Source organism: Bidens hawaiensis, unplaced genomic scaffold (assembly GCF_021521415.1).
Source record: "Bidens hawaiensis isolate Kalapana, Puna unplaced genomic scaffold, B.hawaiensis_p1.1 tig00041867_1, whole genome shotgun sequence".
In the NCBI taxonomy this organism is placed as follows: Eukaryota; Viridiplantae; Streptophyta; class Magnoliopsida; order Asterales; family Asteraceae; genus Bidens; species Bidens hawaiensis.
Genome location: NW_027497424.1, coordinates 38,388 through 57,397, shown reverse-complemented (window position 1 = coordinate 57,397; position 19,010 = coordinate 38,388). Strand labels below are relative to the sequence as shown.

General features: G+C 42.4%; 1 protein-coding gene across 1 annotated transcript; it reads left to right on the top strand.

Annotated features, from left to right (window-relative positions):
- The first annotated feature begins 274 nt into the window (after positions 1-274).
- Positions 275-794, top strand: LOC143593271 (uncharacterized). Its single transcript, XM_077072956.1, has one exon. The coding sequence runs from the start codon at positions 299-301 to the stop codon at positions 725-727; it is 429 nt and encodes a 142-aa protein (XP_076929071.1). The 5' UTR covers positions 275-298; the 3' UTR covers positions 728-794.
- Positions 795-19,010: the final 18,216 nt, after the last annotated feature.

Genomic DNA, 19,010 nt, shown 5'->3' with positions numbered 1-19,010 from the left:
TAGAAGAGTTGCAAATATAACATGTAAAACCTTTGCCTTGGGCACACGGAATATGATTTATATACTTTATTTATTGCATAATTGTGCCTTACTAATAAAACGAATTAAAATAATCAAAGTTAAATCAAAAACCACATGACTCAACCCGCGTTGTTTGAACGCACGCATCAGTTACAGCTCCATGAAACCATTACCAATAATTACCATGTACTTTTTTAACAACTATATATATTACTTAACCCTAAATCACAACTCAATACCAACAAGTTAACAAAAATTAAAAACATATTAAACAAAAATGAGTGTTGAGTTACTAGACGGTGCCATCATTCTCGGCTTTATCGAAGACGATGAAGCGTTTAACGGTTCGGTTCAAGATCGGTTCACTTACTTGGATACAAACCATGATGGTCTGTTGTCATATTCGGAGCTATTGAAAGAACTACAGTCTCTTAGAATGATTGAAACCCATTTTGGGATTGATGTGAAACCCGACCCGGAAGAGCTCTCTCGTGTCTATGATTCATTGTTTATCCAATTTGACCGTGATTCGAATGGAACGGTGGATTTGGAGGAGTATAAAGCCGAGACGAAGAGGATGATGCTTGCTATGGCGAATGATCTTGGTTTCTTGCCTGTTCAGATGATATTAGATGAAGAAAGTTTCTTGAAGAAAGCTGTTGATAGGGAAGTTATGAAGTTGAAGTCCATTAATGTATCTGCTTAGTTCATGCATGCATTACTTTAGTATATTTTCCAAAATTTTGGTGTTTGGTTTATTGTCCTATATTGTTAAGTACTTGCAGAAATACAAAAGATGTGCTATTGGGTTGGTTTTAGAATTTTAAGTTACACAAGGAATATTTGGTCATAATTAACATTTCTTTTTGTTACACAGGTGTAGGTATACTAATGATAGGTTCTTGTAACGTGTTAGAGTTGTCTATTTTTAATGAAGCCAGAGCAGAGCAGGGCCTATTTGGTTTATTCAGATCTGAATGAGTCAGTTCTGAATAAGCCCTTGTTTCGTTCAGCAACAATATGGGTCTGACTGATTCATACCTAATTTTAATTATTTAGATATTTTCTGTATAGAACCAAAAAGACTGAAGTCTGAATGAATCAGATGTTTTCATCTGAATGGTTTCATTCAAATGTAAACAAGCAGCCCCTTAGGTCATAATAAGTTTTTAATATTAGAGATGCTTGAGTACGATTACTAATATATGAATGGTCGGGCCTTGACATGTGTTAGTGGGGTGTTTAGATTTCATGAAGTCATATATAATACAACCATAGCTAGCTTTTTTGTTCTTAGAGACGCAAGCTTTTTATAAGTAGCACATTAACGGACCATAGTAGGAAATAACAAATTATTTATTGCATTAACTTTCACATCTTACAAATATATAATGCATTACGTTTTTAAATAATACAAGCTATAATAATTTCCCGTGCACCAGTAACTCGACTTATGCATTATCATGTAGGGTTTTGTTTAAGGAGCCGAGACACACCAAAGCATCTCACCCAAAATAAATGGAATAATATCTTGGGTTCCAGTGGTGATCAGTCAAAAATTTATTTATTAAAATCCAGTTTAATAAATATGACAAATAATAATTAATCCAATTAATTAATAGATGCGCAGCGGAATATAAACGAGTAATCAGCACCGAAACTAAACCCGACAGGATCCGGTTACAAAACATACGAGCACGGACATAATAAATAATATATTAAAAACTACCAATGAGATAATATATATACCTCGGTTAATGAATAACCGGTCGAGACACCGAGGGATAATGAACGATGCTAGTTGACGAACAATTAACCGGACAGCGGCGGTGACAACCTTTGTCGGTAGCAGCGGCGGTTTCCGATCAGCAGCAGCGAGCAACAAGAACAGCAAACGGCGGCGCGGGAAACCGCGGCGGTGGCTGTGTTGCGGTGGTGATGATCGGCTTTTAAACACGGTGGCGGTTGGCTTGTTTTCTTACGTGAAAAACCCAACAAATGCATGGAGCTAAAGCTCCACCTTCTTTGGAGCTTTTGGCGGCTATCTCAGCTTCTTTTTCAAGATCTGCCTTTTCCTTTTAGGTTATAATTATATATAAGTATAACTATTAAAACCTAACCGGGCCTCCAAAGTCCAACTCGTTTAAAGCCCGAACAAGTTTATTTACTTAGTAGATAAACTATACTATTTATAACTATTATAAATAATAATTCCGTCATAGTTATATTCGTCATTTACCGGTTAAACGATGCAAGCGGATTTTAGTTCCTTGCCCAAGGTGTAACTCTTACGGGTCATAACTCGGTCAGCCACGTTGACTTAACTGAACCGGTCCATAAATCCAACAGTCTCCCACTTGGACGGTTTTTGGTTAGGTTCCTTAACGCTGACAGCCAGCGGTGCTCTAGCTACACATAGCTGCCCCTAACAAGTTATGACATCTTAAAGTTATTAACCAAAACATCTTGGAATACACTATTGCAAGATAATGAGCATATGGTAATCGTTCTCATTTATCCTTTCCATATAAGACATCAATTGAACAATGAGACAAGAATTACATTCAATCTCATATTGCGTTCAATCATTATTATTCTCGATCTAGAATCAAAGTGGTCCAATCAAACACACAGTAAGTTTGGGTGAGGCCTCACACTTCATCAGTTTGAATCAACGAGGGCGCCAAGATGTCTAACTGTTACATATCATGTAAGAGTACATAATCCCATCTTGATTACATACAACTCCCACTGAACTTCAGATTATTCCCAACCAATGCCTTTATAGCTGGCAGTTATGCGACAGCGGTTGACACTGATCAAAGAATAGCCTTTAGTAAACGAAAGTTCTAATATGTATATCAGGTCTAAGGATACTAAATGAGTATACGAATATAACATCTTATGACTAAGATCCATGAAGATGATTTGATGTGAGTTACATCCAACGTCATTCATAATGAGGTCTGTGAGTTTGGAAGTCAACTCCTTGAGTCCAAAGTCAGAATAGTCTTAATTCAGAGTCGTTCCCACGAGTCTGACCGACTACGGATAATTTAGAATACAATATCCATGGATTAAACGTATTAAAACCGAACACAGTTATATTATTCAACATTTGCATTTAACCATTAAATCAAAAGAGAACTTAAAAGTATAACTGTTTAAATGTTCACATATCCAAATACTAAATCAAAACAAACTACTAGCTAGTCTAAGACCGATAGCATCTCTGTGATGATCATGCTTGTCCTGAGTCATCAGTTTAGTGAACGGGTCAGCTAGGTTTTGATCTGTGTCTACTTTTCTTATTATGATGTCTCCTTGTTCCAGTATATCCCATATATAGTGGAACTTACTTAGAATGTGCTTGGCCATGTCATTAGATCTGAGCTCTTTAGCTTGAGCAATGGCTCCTGTGTTATTACAAATTATGTCGATCGGTATTCGAAAACTTGAAACCAGATCGAGGTGGGCTATGAATTTCTTCATCCCAGCAGATTGTGAGCGAAAAACATCTCGGTCATTCTGGAAGCTGGCATCAGTGTAACACCTTACAGTGAGCTCTTCTTCCACTCCTCCAAACACTAAGAACATATCCTTGGTCTTTTTCAGGTACCTAAGAATGTTCTTTACTACAGTCCAATGGGCAATGCCAGGATTTTGCTGAAAACGACTAGCCATGCTTAACGCATACGAGACGTCAGGTCTAGTACATTACATAGCATACATGATCGAGCCAATCGCTAAAGCATATGGAATTGCTTGCATGTGCTTAGTTTCAATGTCTGTTGCCGGAGTTTGCGATTTGTTCAACACGGTTCCTTTAGCCATAGGGACGGCTCCTTTCTTGGAGTTATCCACTGAGAAGCGTGTCATTACCTTGTCTATGTATGTACTTTGACTTAGCCCTAGAAGCCGCTTAGACCTATCTCGGTAGATCTTTATTCCAAGAATATAAGCAGCTTCACCAAGATCTTTCATTGCGAAAAAAAAAATCCCAACCAGTGCTTAATTTCCTTAAGCATAGGAATGTTGTTTCAAATGATCAGTATATCATCCACATACAAGATGAGGAATGATATAGTGCTCCCACTAGCCTTTCTATAAACACAAGGCCCATCTTCATTCTGACAAAATCAAATTCTTTGATTTTCTAATCAAAACAAAGATTCCATATGCGAGATGCTTGTTAGAGTCCATAAATGGACTTATTCAGTTTGCACACCTTGATCGATTTGATCATAGCAATGGACGAGAAGGTTTTACCAAAGTCAACACCTTGAGTTTGATTTAAGCTTTTCGTTACTAGCTGTGCTTTATAGGAGTATACATTTCCATGCATGTTGGTTTTCGTTTTGAAAATCCACTTGCTCCTTACTGCCCGACATTCGGGGGGTAGCTCAACCAAGTTCCAAACTTGATTGTCACGCATAGATTGCATCTCGGCGTTCTTGGCACCTTGCCATTTCTCATATTCCGGATCTAAGATAGCAGATTTGTAATTAGTAGGTTCGTCGCTTGACTCGGCTACTAAGAGGACTTCAGGACCATCTAGATGCCATAGGTTTTTAGAATTCGGTACGCGAGTCCTATTACTTCTGCGAACATTTGTGTTTATGTCTGATGTATCAGCAACAACAACTTGTTGATCAGACGTTCCAACTTCCTCAATGGTTGTTTTTGGTTTCTTGAATTTCTTCAAGATCGACAATATTATTTCCAGTTCCTCGATCGAGAATCTCCTTCTCGAGAAAGTGGCCCTTCCTTTTGATAAAAAGTACATTTTTATCAGAATGGAAGAAATAATATCCGCTTTGGTTATAGTATCCGACGAAAACAACTTTTACGACGCGAGGATCGAGCTTATGATCAGAATCACTAGTGACATAAGCATCACATCCCCATACTCTAAGGAAAGACAAATTGGGTTTACGCCCATGCCATATCTCATATGGGGTTTTGCTTACCTTTTTAGTTGGAGCTAGATTGACAATGCAGGCGGCGGTCAAAAGGGCAAAGCTCCAAATGGAGTTGGGCAAGTTAGTTCTACACATCATCGATCGAACCATGTTTAGCAAGGTTCGATTTCTCCTCTTGCTCACGCCATTGTGTTGGGGTGTGCCAGGTGGAGTGATCTGTGAACCAATTCCACACTCTTTCAGATGATGTATAAATTCTGAGCTATGATACTCTCCACCTCGATCTGATCGAAGCATTTTAATAGTTTTCCCAAGTTGGTTTTCCACTTCGTTTTGAAACTCTTTGAACTTTTCAAAAGTTTCATGCTTGTGTTTCATAAGATACACATAAGCATATCGACTATAATCGTCAATAAACGAAACGAAGTATCTTTCATGATTCCTAGACATGGTTTTGAAAGGACCACATACATTAGTATGTATGATTCCTAGCATATCCTTTGCTCGTTCATTCTTATGAGTGAAGGAGCCTTTTGCGAGTTTTCCAGCTAAGCAGGATTCGCATGATCAAAATAGTCTAGTCCTGTGGATTCAAGAATCCCTTCGGATTGGAGTTTCTTAACTCGTGCCATGCTTATGTGGCCAAGTCGGCAATGCCATAGAAATGTATCATTGATGCCAGATCTGATACGTTTAGAAAGATTATATGTATTATTGTTTATTTGAACATCAATCTCATAAATACCATTTCGAGGTTTAGCCTCAAAATAAAAGATATCATTCAAGTAGGCAGAAATAGCAATACCATTAAAAGCGTACTTAAATCCTTGTTCAAATAGAAAAGAAGCTGAAATAATGTTTCTGGTCAAACCAGGTGCAAACAAACAGTCATTCAAAGTAACTACATGGCCTGCTGGACAAGCAAAACGATATGTGCCAGTTGCAAGAACTAGGACTCTCTTCCCATCACCAACGATGAGTTCCATGCTGCCTTGTTTCAGCTTCTTCCAGTTTCCAGGCTCCTTCAAGACATTAACAATGTGGTAACCACATCAAGTATCAAATACCCATGTGTTGCTAGAGACAGTGAAAAGTTCAATAACGTAAATGGAAATACCTTTAGAGGAGCTTCACCATTGGTCCTCTGCCTTTTCAGCTCAGCAAGGTAGTCAGGACAGTTATGCTTCCAGTATCCCATTTTGTTGCACTTGTAGCACTGGCGCTCCTCAGGAGGCGGCGGTGGTACCTTTGCAACACCTTTGTTAGTGTTGGTGACAGACCTGACAGCAACAGTAACCTTCTTCTTGCCTTTACCGTTATGACCCTGGTTCTTGGTTTTAGGCTTCTTGACACCAGCAGATTGAACCATAAGAATTTGATTAGTCTTGTTGGGAATATTCATCTCAACCGTCTTATGCATTCCATGAAGCTCCGGCACTGTCTTCACCCAGCCATTCATATTGAAATTCATTACGAACTGGTCGTAAGATCTGGGAAGAGAGTTCAGGATGAAATCTGAAGCCATTTCATCTGAGAGGGGATAATCCAGTTTCCTTAGTTGTTCGATGTACCCTTTCATCTTGACGACATGCGCACTAACAGGTGATCCATGTTCCATTCTGCAGCTGATGAGCTGTTTCATGGTGTCATAGCGTTCTTAACGGGCTTTTTTCTGGAACATGCCCTTGAGTTGCTCAAGCATCTCATAGGCACTAGAATCTTCCAAGCCTTTAGCAAGCTCATAAGACATGGTGGCTAGCATAATACAGGCGACTTCAGCAGAGTCGTCCATATGTTTGTCAAGAACCCTCTTGGCATCAGCAGTATTATTTTCAGGCTCGGTTGGAACAGGTCCATCGAGAACATAATGCTTCTTTGCCATCTTGAGAACAAGTCCCAAATTGCGGTGCCACTCAAGAAAGTTGGTGCTACTCAACTTTTCTTTCTCAAGGATAGCCTTGAGAGAGAATGAGGAGTTATTATCAGTAGACATCTGTTTAAATAAGCAAAAGTAAATTTTAATTAGTATTTTCAATAATTTAATCCTATTATTAATGACCCAATAACATTAGTAAATAGGAACTTGAGAATCTGGCTTCCAGTTACTAATGGCAGCTGTAGCACACAACATTATTAAGTGGTTAGGCAGACAGACAACGATTGTTAATTGTGAATAGAGCACAACTCTCGTTTATGAGGCCTATTAAGACAACATTTGTCTAAGTAGATACGTTTAGCCTCATCTATGCCACCTTAGTCTCCAGACAGCTGTAGCACGTAACAAGAGAGTAAAGTAATAGTCACCCTAGTATAGTCACTTGTGAAAGGGCTAGATGTGTCGACGAAACCCTTTTACCTTGAAGGGATAGGCTAGAAATCAAGTGCGGTTCTGTAGCTCCAATCACTTGAAGTTTCGCAGTATGCCTCAAGTGTGGCTTACAGTAGGATGACATAGACTATTGATTTTAAAATTGGGATTAATTTTAAATATTACCGAATAGAGTAAGAGTCCAGTTTTACTATATTAATCGGGATAGCTTGATGAACCATTTCATCTCTCAGGACACTTAGTTTTATATAACCTATTAAAACTAAGTTTGTCGCGATATAAATAACCAGCTTTAAGTTAATAGTTACCTATTAAGTTATTAGTTTTGGAAAATCAAATTTTTTAGTTTAATTTTGCAAAACATGATTGGTTATAATTTGTTTTAAATCAAACTTTGTTTTAAAGTCAAAATTTGACAAGTTGTAAAACCCCTTTTAGAATTGTTTTATTATGATTGTTTTTAATATTTTAAAACTCCTTTTAAAATATATATATTGGTATGAGGTTGGTTATTATATAACAATTATAAAAACAAGCAACCACAAAAGCAATAAACAAATATGTAAATCTATATGGCCAATAATTATTTGATCTTGCTAGAGCCTATTAGCAAGATCGAACGGGTCACGGGGTCATAACACGCAAACAACTATAAGGATGGACTTGAGTGCATCCAATCGTCGTCTTCAGCAACTCCCATTGACTTCGTGACTCCCGTTTAGTTTCCATGATCTTTGTCTTTAGGTCTTCGTTTATTACAATATTTATAGATGAAATACAATACTACAAAAATAAATATAATAAAGGAAAAACCCTAACTATTACAAATTTGAACCATCCATATGGCCAAAACCAAAACATCACAAACACGGTCGGGCGAGATTTACATATTGCATAACAAACAACCAAAATTCGGGCAAGCTTTTGGTCAAATAAAAAAAAAAAAATTTGACCACAAATATAAAGTTGCCCTAAAATTAATTAGACCAGAAACTTTAAAACTAGTTAAAGTTTGTGCTCTAATTCCGGTTAAAAGACCGGTACCGACTCGTACGCTGTAACCAAGGCTCTGATACCACTGTTGGGTTCCAGTGGTGATCAGTCAAAAAATTATTTATTAAAAACCGATTTAATAAATATGACAAATAATAATTAATCCAATTAATTAATAGATGCGCAGCGGAATATAAACGAGTAATCAGCACCGAAACTAAACCCGACAGGATCCGGTTACAAAACATACGAGCACGGATATAATAAATAATATATTATTAACTACCGATGAGATAATATATATACCTCGGTTAATGAATAACCGGTCGAGACACCTAGGGATAACGAACGACGCTAGTTGACGAACAATCAACCGGACAGCGGCGGTGACAACCTTTGTCGGTAGCAGCGGCGGTTTCCGATCAGCAGCAGCGAGCAACAAGAATAGCAAACGGCGGAGCGGGAAACGGCGGCGGTGGCTGTGTTGCGGTGGTGATGATCGGCTTTTAAACAAGATGGTGGTTGGCTTGTTTTCTTACGTGAAAAACCCAACAAATGCATGGAGCTAAAGCTCCACCTTCTTTGGAGCTTTTGGCGGCTATCTCTGCTTCTTTTTCAAGATCTGCTTTTTCCTTTTAGGTTATAATTATATATAAGTATAATTATTAAAACCTAACCGGGCCTCCAAAGTCCAACTCATTTAAAGCCCGAACAAGTTTATTTACTTAGTAAATAAACTATACTATTTATAACTATTATAAATAATAATTCCGTCATAGTTATATTCGTCATTTACCGGTTAAACGATGTAAGCGGATTTTAGTTCGTTGCCCAAGGTGTAACTCTTACGGGTCATAACTCATTCAGCCACGTTGACTTAACTGAACCGATCCATAAATCCAACATAATATACTATTAGAAAACTTGTCCCACCCACACCAATTTAATGCCGAGAACACCGATAATAATATTTAGTCTCCACCAAATAAACACCGAGTTTACAAAAGAAGGAGGTTTGGTCAAGAATGTAAAACATACGAACATTGTCACTTCAGGTTTTCACAGATGTTGGAATGCCATCTTTGGACATAATTACTAACGGATAGTACGTCGTGAATGGACCCCACTCCGGTAGCTGACTGAAAAGTGTGAGGGCGAAATCATATCCTGAACTACCGACATATATTCCCATGAAATATTTTTAAAAATAAATTATCGGATTTCGTTATCATTCTGTCACTAATTACCGACGGAGGTGATTGTTAACCATCACTAGTAGAAAAACTAGCTTTAGACGTGGTGGAAAAAAGTTTTAGATGCGGTTTTAAACCGCGTCAAAAAATTTTGATGCAAAAGCTCCTATTATCATTAGACGTGGTTTTAAAAACCGCGTCAAATTCTCCCAAACCGCGGCAATTAAATAAACAACTCTCATTTACAAAAAATGATCTTTAGCCGCATTTTTGAACTGCGTCAAAAGAGCATTTAATAAACATTAGTTAGCAATTTATATAGCCAAAATCTGATTTTAACCTTCCAAATCTATTTAAACCATATAATTTTAACAACCAAAATACGCCAAAACTAACACGATGAATCGAAATGCATTAAATCCAAAATCTTATAATATAAACTTCAGAATACAAATTGCTCCTAGACAAAATTGCATTAAATCAAGAATTTTACAATTTAAACTATCAAAATCTATTAAACAATATATAAATCTAAACTACAAAAACTTCTTCTAATTAAGTAATACCAAACTTAGTAAGAAAAAAAGTGTGGCATCATGTTCTCGAGTAAGTTGTCGATATCTGTTTTAGTAGCAACTGCTGTGTCTTGAGCTGTCTATAAAAGAAATAAATGGATTAGCTAGCATTTAAGCAAATCAAACAACTATGAAATATAAAATACTTACAAGGTCAGGAATCTGTTTATATAAGCGTACACAAAATCAAACATATATTTGATCACCAGTGTTAGTGTTCGTGTTCATGTTTTCATAAAAAGAAGGCGCATGGGCTGGACTCTTGACCTGTTTCATAAAAGTACCTTGAATCAAGGAAAAAAATATATGACAAACTTAATAAATTAATTTACATCTAAAAATTTTATAGTATCACATAAAAAAAACTTACAATGTAAACCAACATGATGGTCATATTAATCGGAAAATTTAACATCGCTTCAGATTCAATATTGCAGCTTTCCTCGCTAATAAACATCCCATAAGCTGTAGAACATGTCATTTCAGTAGTTCTATAGTACTTCAAAATATTAGAAGGTATGGGATTCTAGTAACTGCTATCAAATAGTATCATAGATGTTGTAAATTTATAACCATGTGTAATAGAAGATATGATGTACCTGCACTCTAGTATTCCACAGTTCAACATCTTGTTTTCCAAACTCTATATAACTTCATATGTTCCTGATGATAACAACACAGTTTTTCATGGTGGTAGAGATTGTCTAAATGAAGACCTTTACATCATACATGCAGTGTCCTTCCAAAAGCTTCCTTAACATCCATAGCCATCTCAACATCTGTAATTACTTCAATAAAGTTATAACTTTCTCGATCCTGTAAAGATCAAACAAACTATATATGTGATGGATTTGTACTCTTCCACCATATATAGCAATATTCAAAACAGGCCCTAAAGCAGAGATGACCTAATTATCATATACAAATTAAACATAGTTATATGACTAAATGTAACAGCCATTCATTGTACTCTAGATATATACCTACAGTCTGTAAAACTTCCAAAGTGACTGCATACTGCATGTTTCCAATAGAAGCAATCTCTCAGATTGAATCTTCTTCCCATCCATGCCCAAACTGAACCGAAAGGTAATAAACTAGCATACTTAATATTAAAAAATCAACTAATTAAATAAAAACTCACCTGCCCAGTAGCATATATTGCTGAGGAGCAACTAGAAGCATATGGTTATAGTCCCTAAATTAAAAGCTTAGTAAGAACGGACAAGAACAATTGATCTCCTAAATATGCAGTTTGGGCATATCCCTTGCAGAGGTAGAAGTTTTTGAATTTATAAACTGCACCACATCCTAAAACATGCAGTTATTGGAAGAGGAAGACGATGGTTGAAGAAACACTAACCGGACCCCGGACAGATTACTGGTAACCTGGGGGTTGGAGAGCTGTTTCCCACGAGGGGTTAGACCCTTGGAAGATGGTTCTTCTGATAACCTGCAAAACAGACACCGTGAGCTCGTCACTGAGAAGGGGGGGGTTCCTCCTTGTGACCACCCTCCGGCGTGAGAATCAGACTAGATTGCTCTTTAAATATAAAAGTATATTAAGAGATTGCTAGAGCAGATATCAGGTATAATATGATAAGATATAAGATGATGTAAGATGATCATACCATTGGGGTATTTATAGCCGAAGGTAGGTTTCCAAGGGGCTTAGCCGGCCCAACACGCTACCAACTGTAACCTATGCACGTGCCCTGCCTGTGAGTGGTGGATAGGTAGCGGCTGACACAGAGCAGGCGTGTCGTGCACTCTTCCTCTTCTGCCAACTACAGGCTAGGCACGTGGTATGGCAGGAGTTGGTGGGTAGGCGGCGGCTATTGGTCACAGTGCTGTGGCGTGCTGTCTGCCATGCTGCTGTCAGTGAGCTGTCGCATTCTTGGTCAGATCTTTTGTCTGTACCTCGTCAGGTATCACACAAAAGATCCTCCATCATACGGACTGGCTCATTTAGGCGGGAGTTTTCCCCCTCCCGGCTTTGCTCATTCCTTCAGGTGACACTGGGGAGAGTTAAGTGCCTAGTGCGTGTAGCCATGCTGCGCGGGTGGCCTTCCCTCATGGCTTGTATCCGAGGCTGCGGGAACAGGCGGAGTCCTTCACCATGGGAGGCATTTCCTGCGGGACCAGCTTGCATACTGCGCGTAAGGACGTCACTTCTCTGAGCATGGTTGGTCCTGCGGATCCAGTTGGTCTCTGCGCAGACGTCCCTGTTTAAGGTGAGTCTTGCGGGTCCAACTGGGCTCTGCTGGGACCTACCTCTTCAAGTCCCCCCAGTCCAATGTTCTTCTCATGCGTGTTTAATAAAGTGAGGTGAACTTTTGGACTTAAAAGGGTTTTGAAAAGGGTTTTGTAAGGTTTTCCATGGGAAGTCCTTGTCACTTGCAGAAATGCCCGAGTTTCCTGCTTGGTCTTTGGGTATGATGCGGGTAGGTCTGTAACCTCCTCGCAAGTCAGGAGCATTGAGTCCCAGTTGTGTGGATTCTCCATGAGGTTTTGGTAGTTTTGAACATAGTGATCAATTATGTTAAAACCACCAATTCCATCCTGGAGCTTCAAACAACGTAGTTCTCGACGTTCCCGCTATGCGGGGATGTTATTTCCTTTTCCGCAAGCATTGCCCAGAAGATCCTTCTTGGTTTCAATTCCCAGCGGAGCGCTAGGTATGTGAAGGGTTTTGCCTTAACACTATACCTGCGCTCGTCTTACGGTTACTTTACTTCCAAGGTATTCCTGGCGTCAATTCCCTGCGGGTGCTAGGTATGTGAAGGGTTTTGCCTTTACACTGTACCCGCATCCGTCTTACGGTTACTTGGTTGCCGAGGTACTTGGCTTCAATTCCCTGCGGGTGCTAGGTATGTGTAGGGTTTTGCCTTTACACTGTACCCGCATCCGTCTTACGGTTACTTGGTTGCCGAGGTACTTGGCTTCAATTCCCTGCGGGTGCTAGGTATGTGTAGGGTTTTGCCTTTACACTGTACCCGCATCCGTCTTATGGTTACTTGTTCGCCAAGGTTCTTGGCTTCAATTCCCTGTGGGTGCTAGGTATGTGAAGGGTTTTGCCTTAACACTGTACCCGCATCCGTCTTATGGTTACTTGTTCGCCAAGGTAAGGGGGTATTTTCCCGCTTTTTAAATTTTGAATTTTGAAATTCGAAAGGTTGGTGGAAAGATAGGAACAGTCCAAACCTCTGAAACGTCGTGCGACGGTTTCTTCTGTGTCAGGACGTGCAGGAAGTTATGGTGACGTGACATTATATGGTCATTCCAGACGCTTTTTCAGGCGCGTGGGCGCGATTTTTCGGGCGCGTGGCCGCGAAATTACTGGCACACGTCCTGTCAACAGCTGTTGCCAGTCTGCTTTTTGCCACGTGTCATAGTTTCATTGCACCTTCGATTTCTCTCTCCTTCGCATTAAATTCACCGCATTAATTGCGGTTAGTATATAAAGGGGGAGAGGGTTATTTGCAATTCACACTTTTCACTTTCATCTCTTCTTCTCAAGTAATTTCCGGCGAATTTTTCTGTTCAGTAAAGCATTACCCTGAAATCTCTTTTCATCTTTCTTCCACCATGCCTTCTCATGATGCTGATGACCAGAAGACTGCTGGCGAATGCCAGTGCTCTCTTCCTGTCGATCTGTACCAGTATATCGTCAGGAAGTTCATGCTCGAGTCTCTCGAGCCTGAGTTTCCTGAACCCCACCATACTGTGTACGATGCCCCTAGTGGCAAGATCGGGGTTTATGCTGCATTTTTTGTCTACGGAAACCTTAGGTTTCCGTTGACAAAGTTTGTGTACCGTGTCCTGGAGAGGCACGGTGTGCACCTGACAGAGGTGCACCCCATGGCCATTGCCAAGGTCCGGCACTTTGAGTGGGTGTGCCGGATACTGGGCCTTGAGCCCCTCGTTGACCGTCTGATGACCTTCTACACTTGGAGGTGCATCCAGGGGTGGTACACTCTTACAACCCGTATCAAGGGTTTAAAGATTTGTACCACCGAGCGGAGTCTTCGCTCATGGAGAAGAGAGTTCTTCTTCATATCCGCTCGCGCCATCCCCATCGCCATGAAGTTCAAGAATGGCCAGGCGCTTCCGAACCTTCCCGCCCTCAACTACGAGGAGGCGGAATGGTTCTCGAAGATATCCCGGGTCCAGTCCCCGGTTTTCCGTTTTCCGGAGTCGGCGATGGTGATGCTGGGGATGAGCCGGGTGTGGAAGGCGGCGAATGCGGATAAGGTTCCGATCGTCCTTGAATATGGTTCGAACTCTGTCCCTTATGGTACGTCTTGTTTCATTTTGCTGACTTCGATTTTTTCTAACTTTCTTGTTGATTTCAGAGGGGAACGATCTTCCGTCGCTCCTGAACCCGCGGGAGGAAGATGGTCCCGCGCGGATGGGTACTCGTGCTTTGGACGAGAACGAGTTGCCCATCTTAGAGCAGACCGCGGGTCGGTTCGTGGAGGTTTACCCGCCAGGCCAAGAGATCCTGAGCCACCGACGGCCAGGTAAGCCTATCTTCTACCCTGAACCTCTCAATGCTGTGCCTGCTGCTGGAGTTGACATTTCTTCTTCTGAGGAATCCGCAGAAGGTCCTCCACTGGTGCGGAAGAAAAAGGCTGCCGTCGGGAAAGGCAAGGAGAAGGTGGCCTCTACGGCCGACCCGGTAGTCCTATCTGACTCGGAGTCAGATAGTGCAGAGGTGGCGGGGAAGCCCGGTGGTGAGGAGACCACCGCTCCGGAGGCTGTAGCTGTTACCTCCGGGGAGGCAGCGACGACGACGGTTACCGGTGTCAAGAGGCCGGCTCCATCGGGTTCGCCCCCGCTCATCCGTACGTTCAAGCTCAAGAAACCCCGTAAGTACCCCCATAATTCTTGTCTAGATTTGTTGTTTCAAATAAATTTTTCTAACACTTTTGCTTGTGCAGGTGTGGATGTTGACGCATTCCAGGGTGGAGTTGGAGCAAGTATTCCCCCGCCAATGAGGGAAGGCTCGGTCAGCCTTCCTGAGGCGTCGACCCAGGCGTCTGCGCCTGCTTCCGCTGGTTCCAGCCTTCCTGAGGCTGTTCCAGCTGAGAAGGTGTCTCCGCCGGCCGTGAGTGCAATTTTTACAGCATCTTTCACGGAGCCGGCGGTTACTGTTGCTGAGGAGGCGGCGCCAACAATGGCTACCACAGCGGCTGCCACTATACCTGCGCCACCGGCACCGACGGCCGGACCATCAGGTACGCGCCGGGCTTCCCGCCGATCTATGCCACCTTCCCGTCTGCCTGACCTGTTGGATGGATTTCCTTTAGGTTCAGGTGATGGGTTTGGCGGCTATCGGCCTGTTATTGACCCTACAGGTACGTAGGGTTCTTTTTCCTTTGTATATTTTTGTCATCTTTTCCTAACTGCCTTTGTTTCTTTTGCAGTGTCGGATTCCAATGAAGTGTATGTTCCAAGATGGAACATACGCCGAGGAACAACCCTTCGCACCCCTGTGGAGTGCGTGGATTGGGCTCGCCACGCTGCTCCTCATGGTGCGTTGGGGGAAGCCATGGCTAGCTACCAGGAGGGTAGGCTAACCAATGAGCTTCGGGTTCTCCAAGCCCGGATGCAGCCCCGCGTCGAGCTGCTTTGTCGTGAAAACGACAAGTTAAAAGCAGCTCGCGCCAAAGAAATATCTGAGACGCGGGCTCTGCGGGAGGAGAACCGGCAGTTGGCCGCTGCCGCCACCGAGAAGGAGAGAGCATTCAAGGCCCTCGAGGTTGAAGTCCAGGCGCGACTCGAGGCCCGCTCCAAGGCTGCCCAAGCTGTGAATGAACAGCTTCGGCTGGCTAAGGAGACTGCGCGAAACTCAACTGAGAGGGCTGCCAAGGCTGAAGCTGTTGCTGAGCCGCTTCGCGAAGAGAATGAGCAGCTTAAATGCAAATTAAAGGCTCTTCAGCATGCTCATGACGCCTTGGCAATGGAAGATGCCAAGAAGCTGCAGGAGATCCTTGACCAGAGGGGGGTGCTTGACCGCACTGAAAGGAAACTCAAAAGCGTCGAAGAGGCTGCCGCCAAGGAAGTTCAACTTGCCAACCTTGATAAAAGCGGAGCCGAACGTGCTTACAAAGAAAGTCAAACTACCCTCCAATGGCTGCTTCGAGAAGCGTTGCCTCAGGTATCTTTATTTTTTTCTTTACGCTTTCCGCTCGTAATTAGAAAATGTTCTAACTTGTGTTCTTTTGTAGGTTGTGCGTCGGGTCCTTTCAGAGACCTCTTATGACGATGCGATGAGCGCAGCCCTCAACGCTTCTCATGAGGATGGGGAGAAGACTGGCTTCCTGCTTGGTCTAGGGTTTGCTGAGAGAGGCTTTCCGCCCTCCAACTTCCCTTTATTCAATGTTAATACTGAAGCTGCTTATGACCAAGCTGTGAACCAGTACGCTGCCTTCCCGCATCCAGTGGTGGAGAAGGTGAATGAAGCTGCTGCTGCTGATGATGGGCTAAACATCCTTAAGGCTTTCCTTGGGCAGCCGCGCTCTGACGGTGCTGGTCCAAGCGGAGGTGGCCCTGAAGCCTGATCCTGAAGATCCCTTCCCACTGTTAGGATAGACTTAGCTTTGTATAGATTTCTTTTAGGCGGGTAGTTACCCGGCCACTGTTGTAGTATATCATTGAAATATACGATTGTTATTCCTTTCATTGGATTCTTTGCTTTATAAACTTATGACTTGCATACTTAGTTTAAAATAGCAATTTTCCAAGTGTTTAGAATAAGTTAAACCTGTGAACGTGGTTGATGGGTTAAAGTTTTGCTTCCTCTTTCGTGATTGTGCGGGTAGACCCGTCACTTGCACTTAGTAGGATGGCATAACTTTACCCATATCTGACCTGCGTGTAGGTTTACCTGTTGAGGATAAGTTAACCTTTGAACGTGGCTGATAATAGGTGTGAAGTTTTGCTTCCTCTTTCGTGATTGTGCGGGTAGACCCGTCACTTGCACTTAGTAGGATGGCATAACTTTACCCATATCTGACCTGCGTGTAGGTTTACCTGTTGAGGATAAGTTAACCTTTGAACGTGGCTGATAATAGGTGTGAAGTTTTGCTTCCTCTTTCGTGATTGTGCGGGTAGACCCGTCACTTGCACTTAGTAGGATGGCATAACTTTACCCATATCTGACCTGCGTATAGGTTTACCTTTTCCTCTTAAGAATTTTGAACCGTCCCACGCGCGGTTGTTGATAGGTTGGTGCAGTTCCCTCGAATGATTCATGCGGATAGACCAGCACTTTCATATGGTTTACTTTTTTCCCCTTCAACTGACCTGCGTGAAGGTTTATCATGCTTTTTGGGTTCGTGCGGGTAGGACCGCCTTCCCATGCAATGACGTTTTTTGTAATTATGCGGTGAAAACCGGCATATTAGTGTGTACAAAAGTATAAATGTAAATCATCAGCTTCGACGTTTGAAAGAGAATCATTTCCATTAGAAGTGGCTCTTGGCCTTTTCTGTACAAATTGGAATTGATTACATGCAAACTGTGTAATTGAACTCCCATGTTGGGACAGGAGTGCCATCGAGCCGACACGCACCTGTTTCGGGATCTCGTTCTTTACGCAGCATGTAGTCTCCATATTGAAGCTGATTTTTTTATTCGTGTTTACCCCAGCCGTGGTTCCACACGTACCTGCCTGCCTGCTTAGCTTTTATTTCGCCACGAGGTGCGCGAGCGTCCCATCTCTGACGAATGTTTCGACCATGTCTTTTACGTCTATGCATTCTTCAGTGTTGTGGCCTTTTGTTCTGTGATAGTCACAGTACTTGCTCCGATCAGCATCGTGACGATGTCGGATTACTGGAGGCTTTGGCCATGGGAGCTCTTCAGTAGCAAATATGTCAGTGACGCTTTTGGTAAGTGGCGTCCATCTGGAGTTCCGGTGCGGCTTTACATTATCCCTTTCACCCAATCGGTGCTGTAAACCGGATGAGGTGTCAAAGTTTACCCTTGACTGCCAAATGCCTTGCTTCCGTTTTTTGTTCAATCGGGCGGTGAGGACGTTGTCCTCTCTCGTCCTCTGGGTGTAAAGGTTTGTGCTCTGCGGAAGGTCTCTACCCAGTTGCTTCTCCGTTTCCGCATAGCGTTTGGCTGCTGTCATGATGCCATCCCATGTGGATGGCATTCCATCTTTACCCGTTAGGGTGCGGATAAGCTCTGGGTCCTGCGCGCCCTGGATGAAGGCTGCGCGAACAAGATCCTCGCTGATATTGCCCAAACTTAGCTTCTTTGAGTTGAAGCGAGTGATGAAGTTTGGCAGAGATTCATCTTCTTCTCGTATGCATTTGATGATTGTCCATTGTTCCTCGGTATACTTCCGTTGCTGGCTGAAGTGTTGGCTAAACTTCTGCTGGAAGTCTGCCCAGTCGTAGATGTGGTTGACCGGTAGACGATCAAACCAAGCTCTAGCAGCCCCCACCAGCGTCATTTGGAACATGTAACACCACGTGGGTTCCGTCCAATTGCTAACGGTTGCCCCCGCTATGAACCTGTTCAAATGATCGTCTGGATCAGATAGGCCGTCATATGTGCCTATGTTAGGCATTTGTTTGGCACTCTTCGGGGCAATTGCTTCAGCAATGTCCCTTGCAAATTTGGACGTTCCTGCATTTGTAACGTTTGGTCTGAACGTTTTAGAGAAGTCTCGTGGACTTCCATCTATGCTTTTTGGTTTGAAGGCTTGTCCAAAATGCCTTTTCGGTTGGGTTTCCGTTTCTTTACGCTTCCCTTTTGCCTTATGACGAGGGTTCGCGTCGGAGTCGGATTCCTCCGAGTCATCCTCCCAGTATTCGAATTCGTCGGCCTGTTGCACGGAACGCAAGCGTTCGTTCAACTCAGCCTGGAATTCCTTTTGTCGTGCCTCCGCCCATGCCTTGACTTCGTCGAGAGTCTGGCGGGGGAGTCTTCGTTTTTCAAACTGGGTATCGGTGGATCC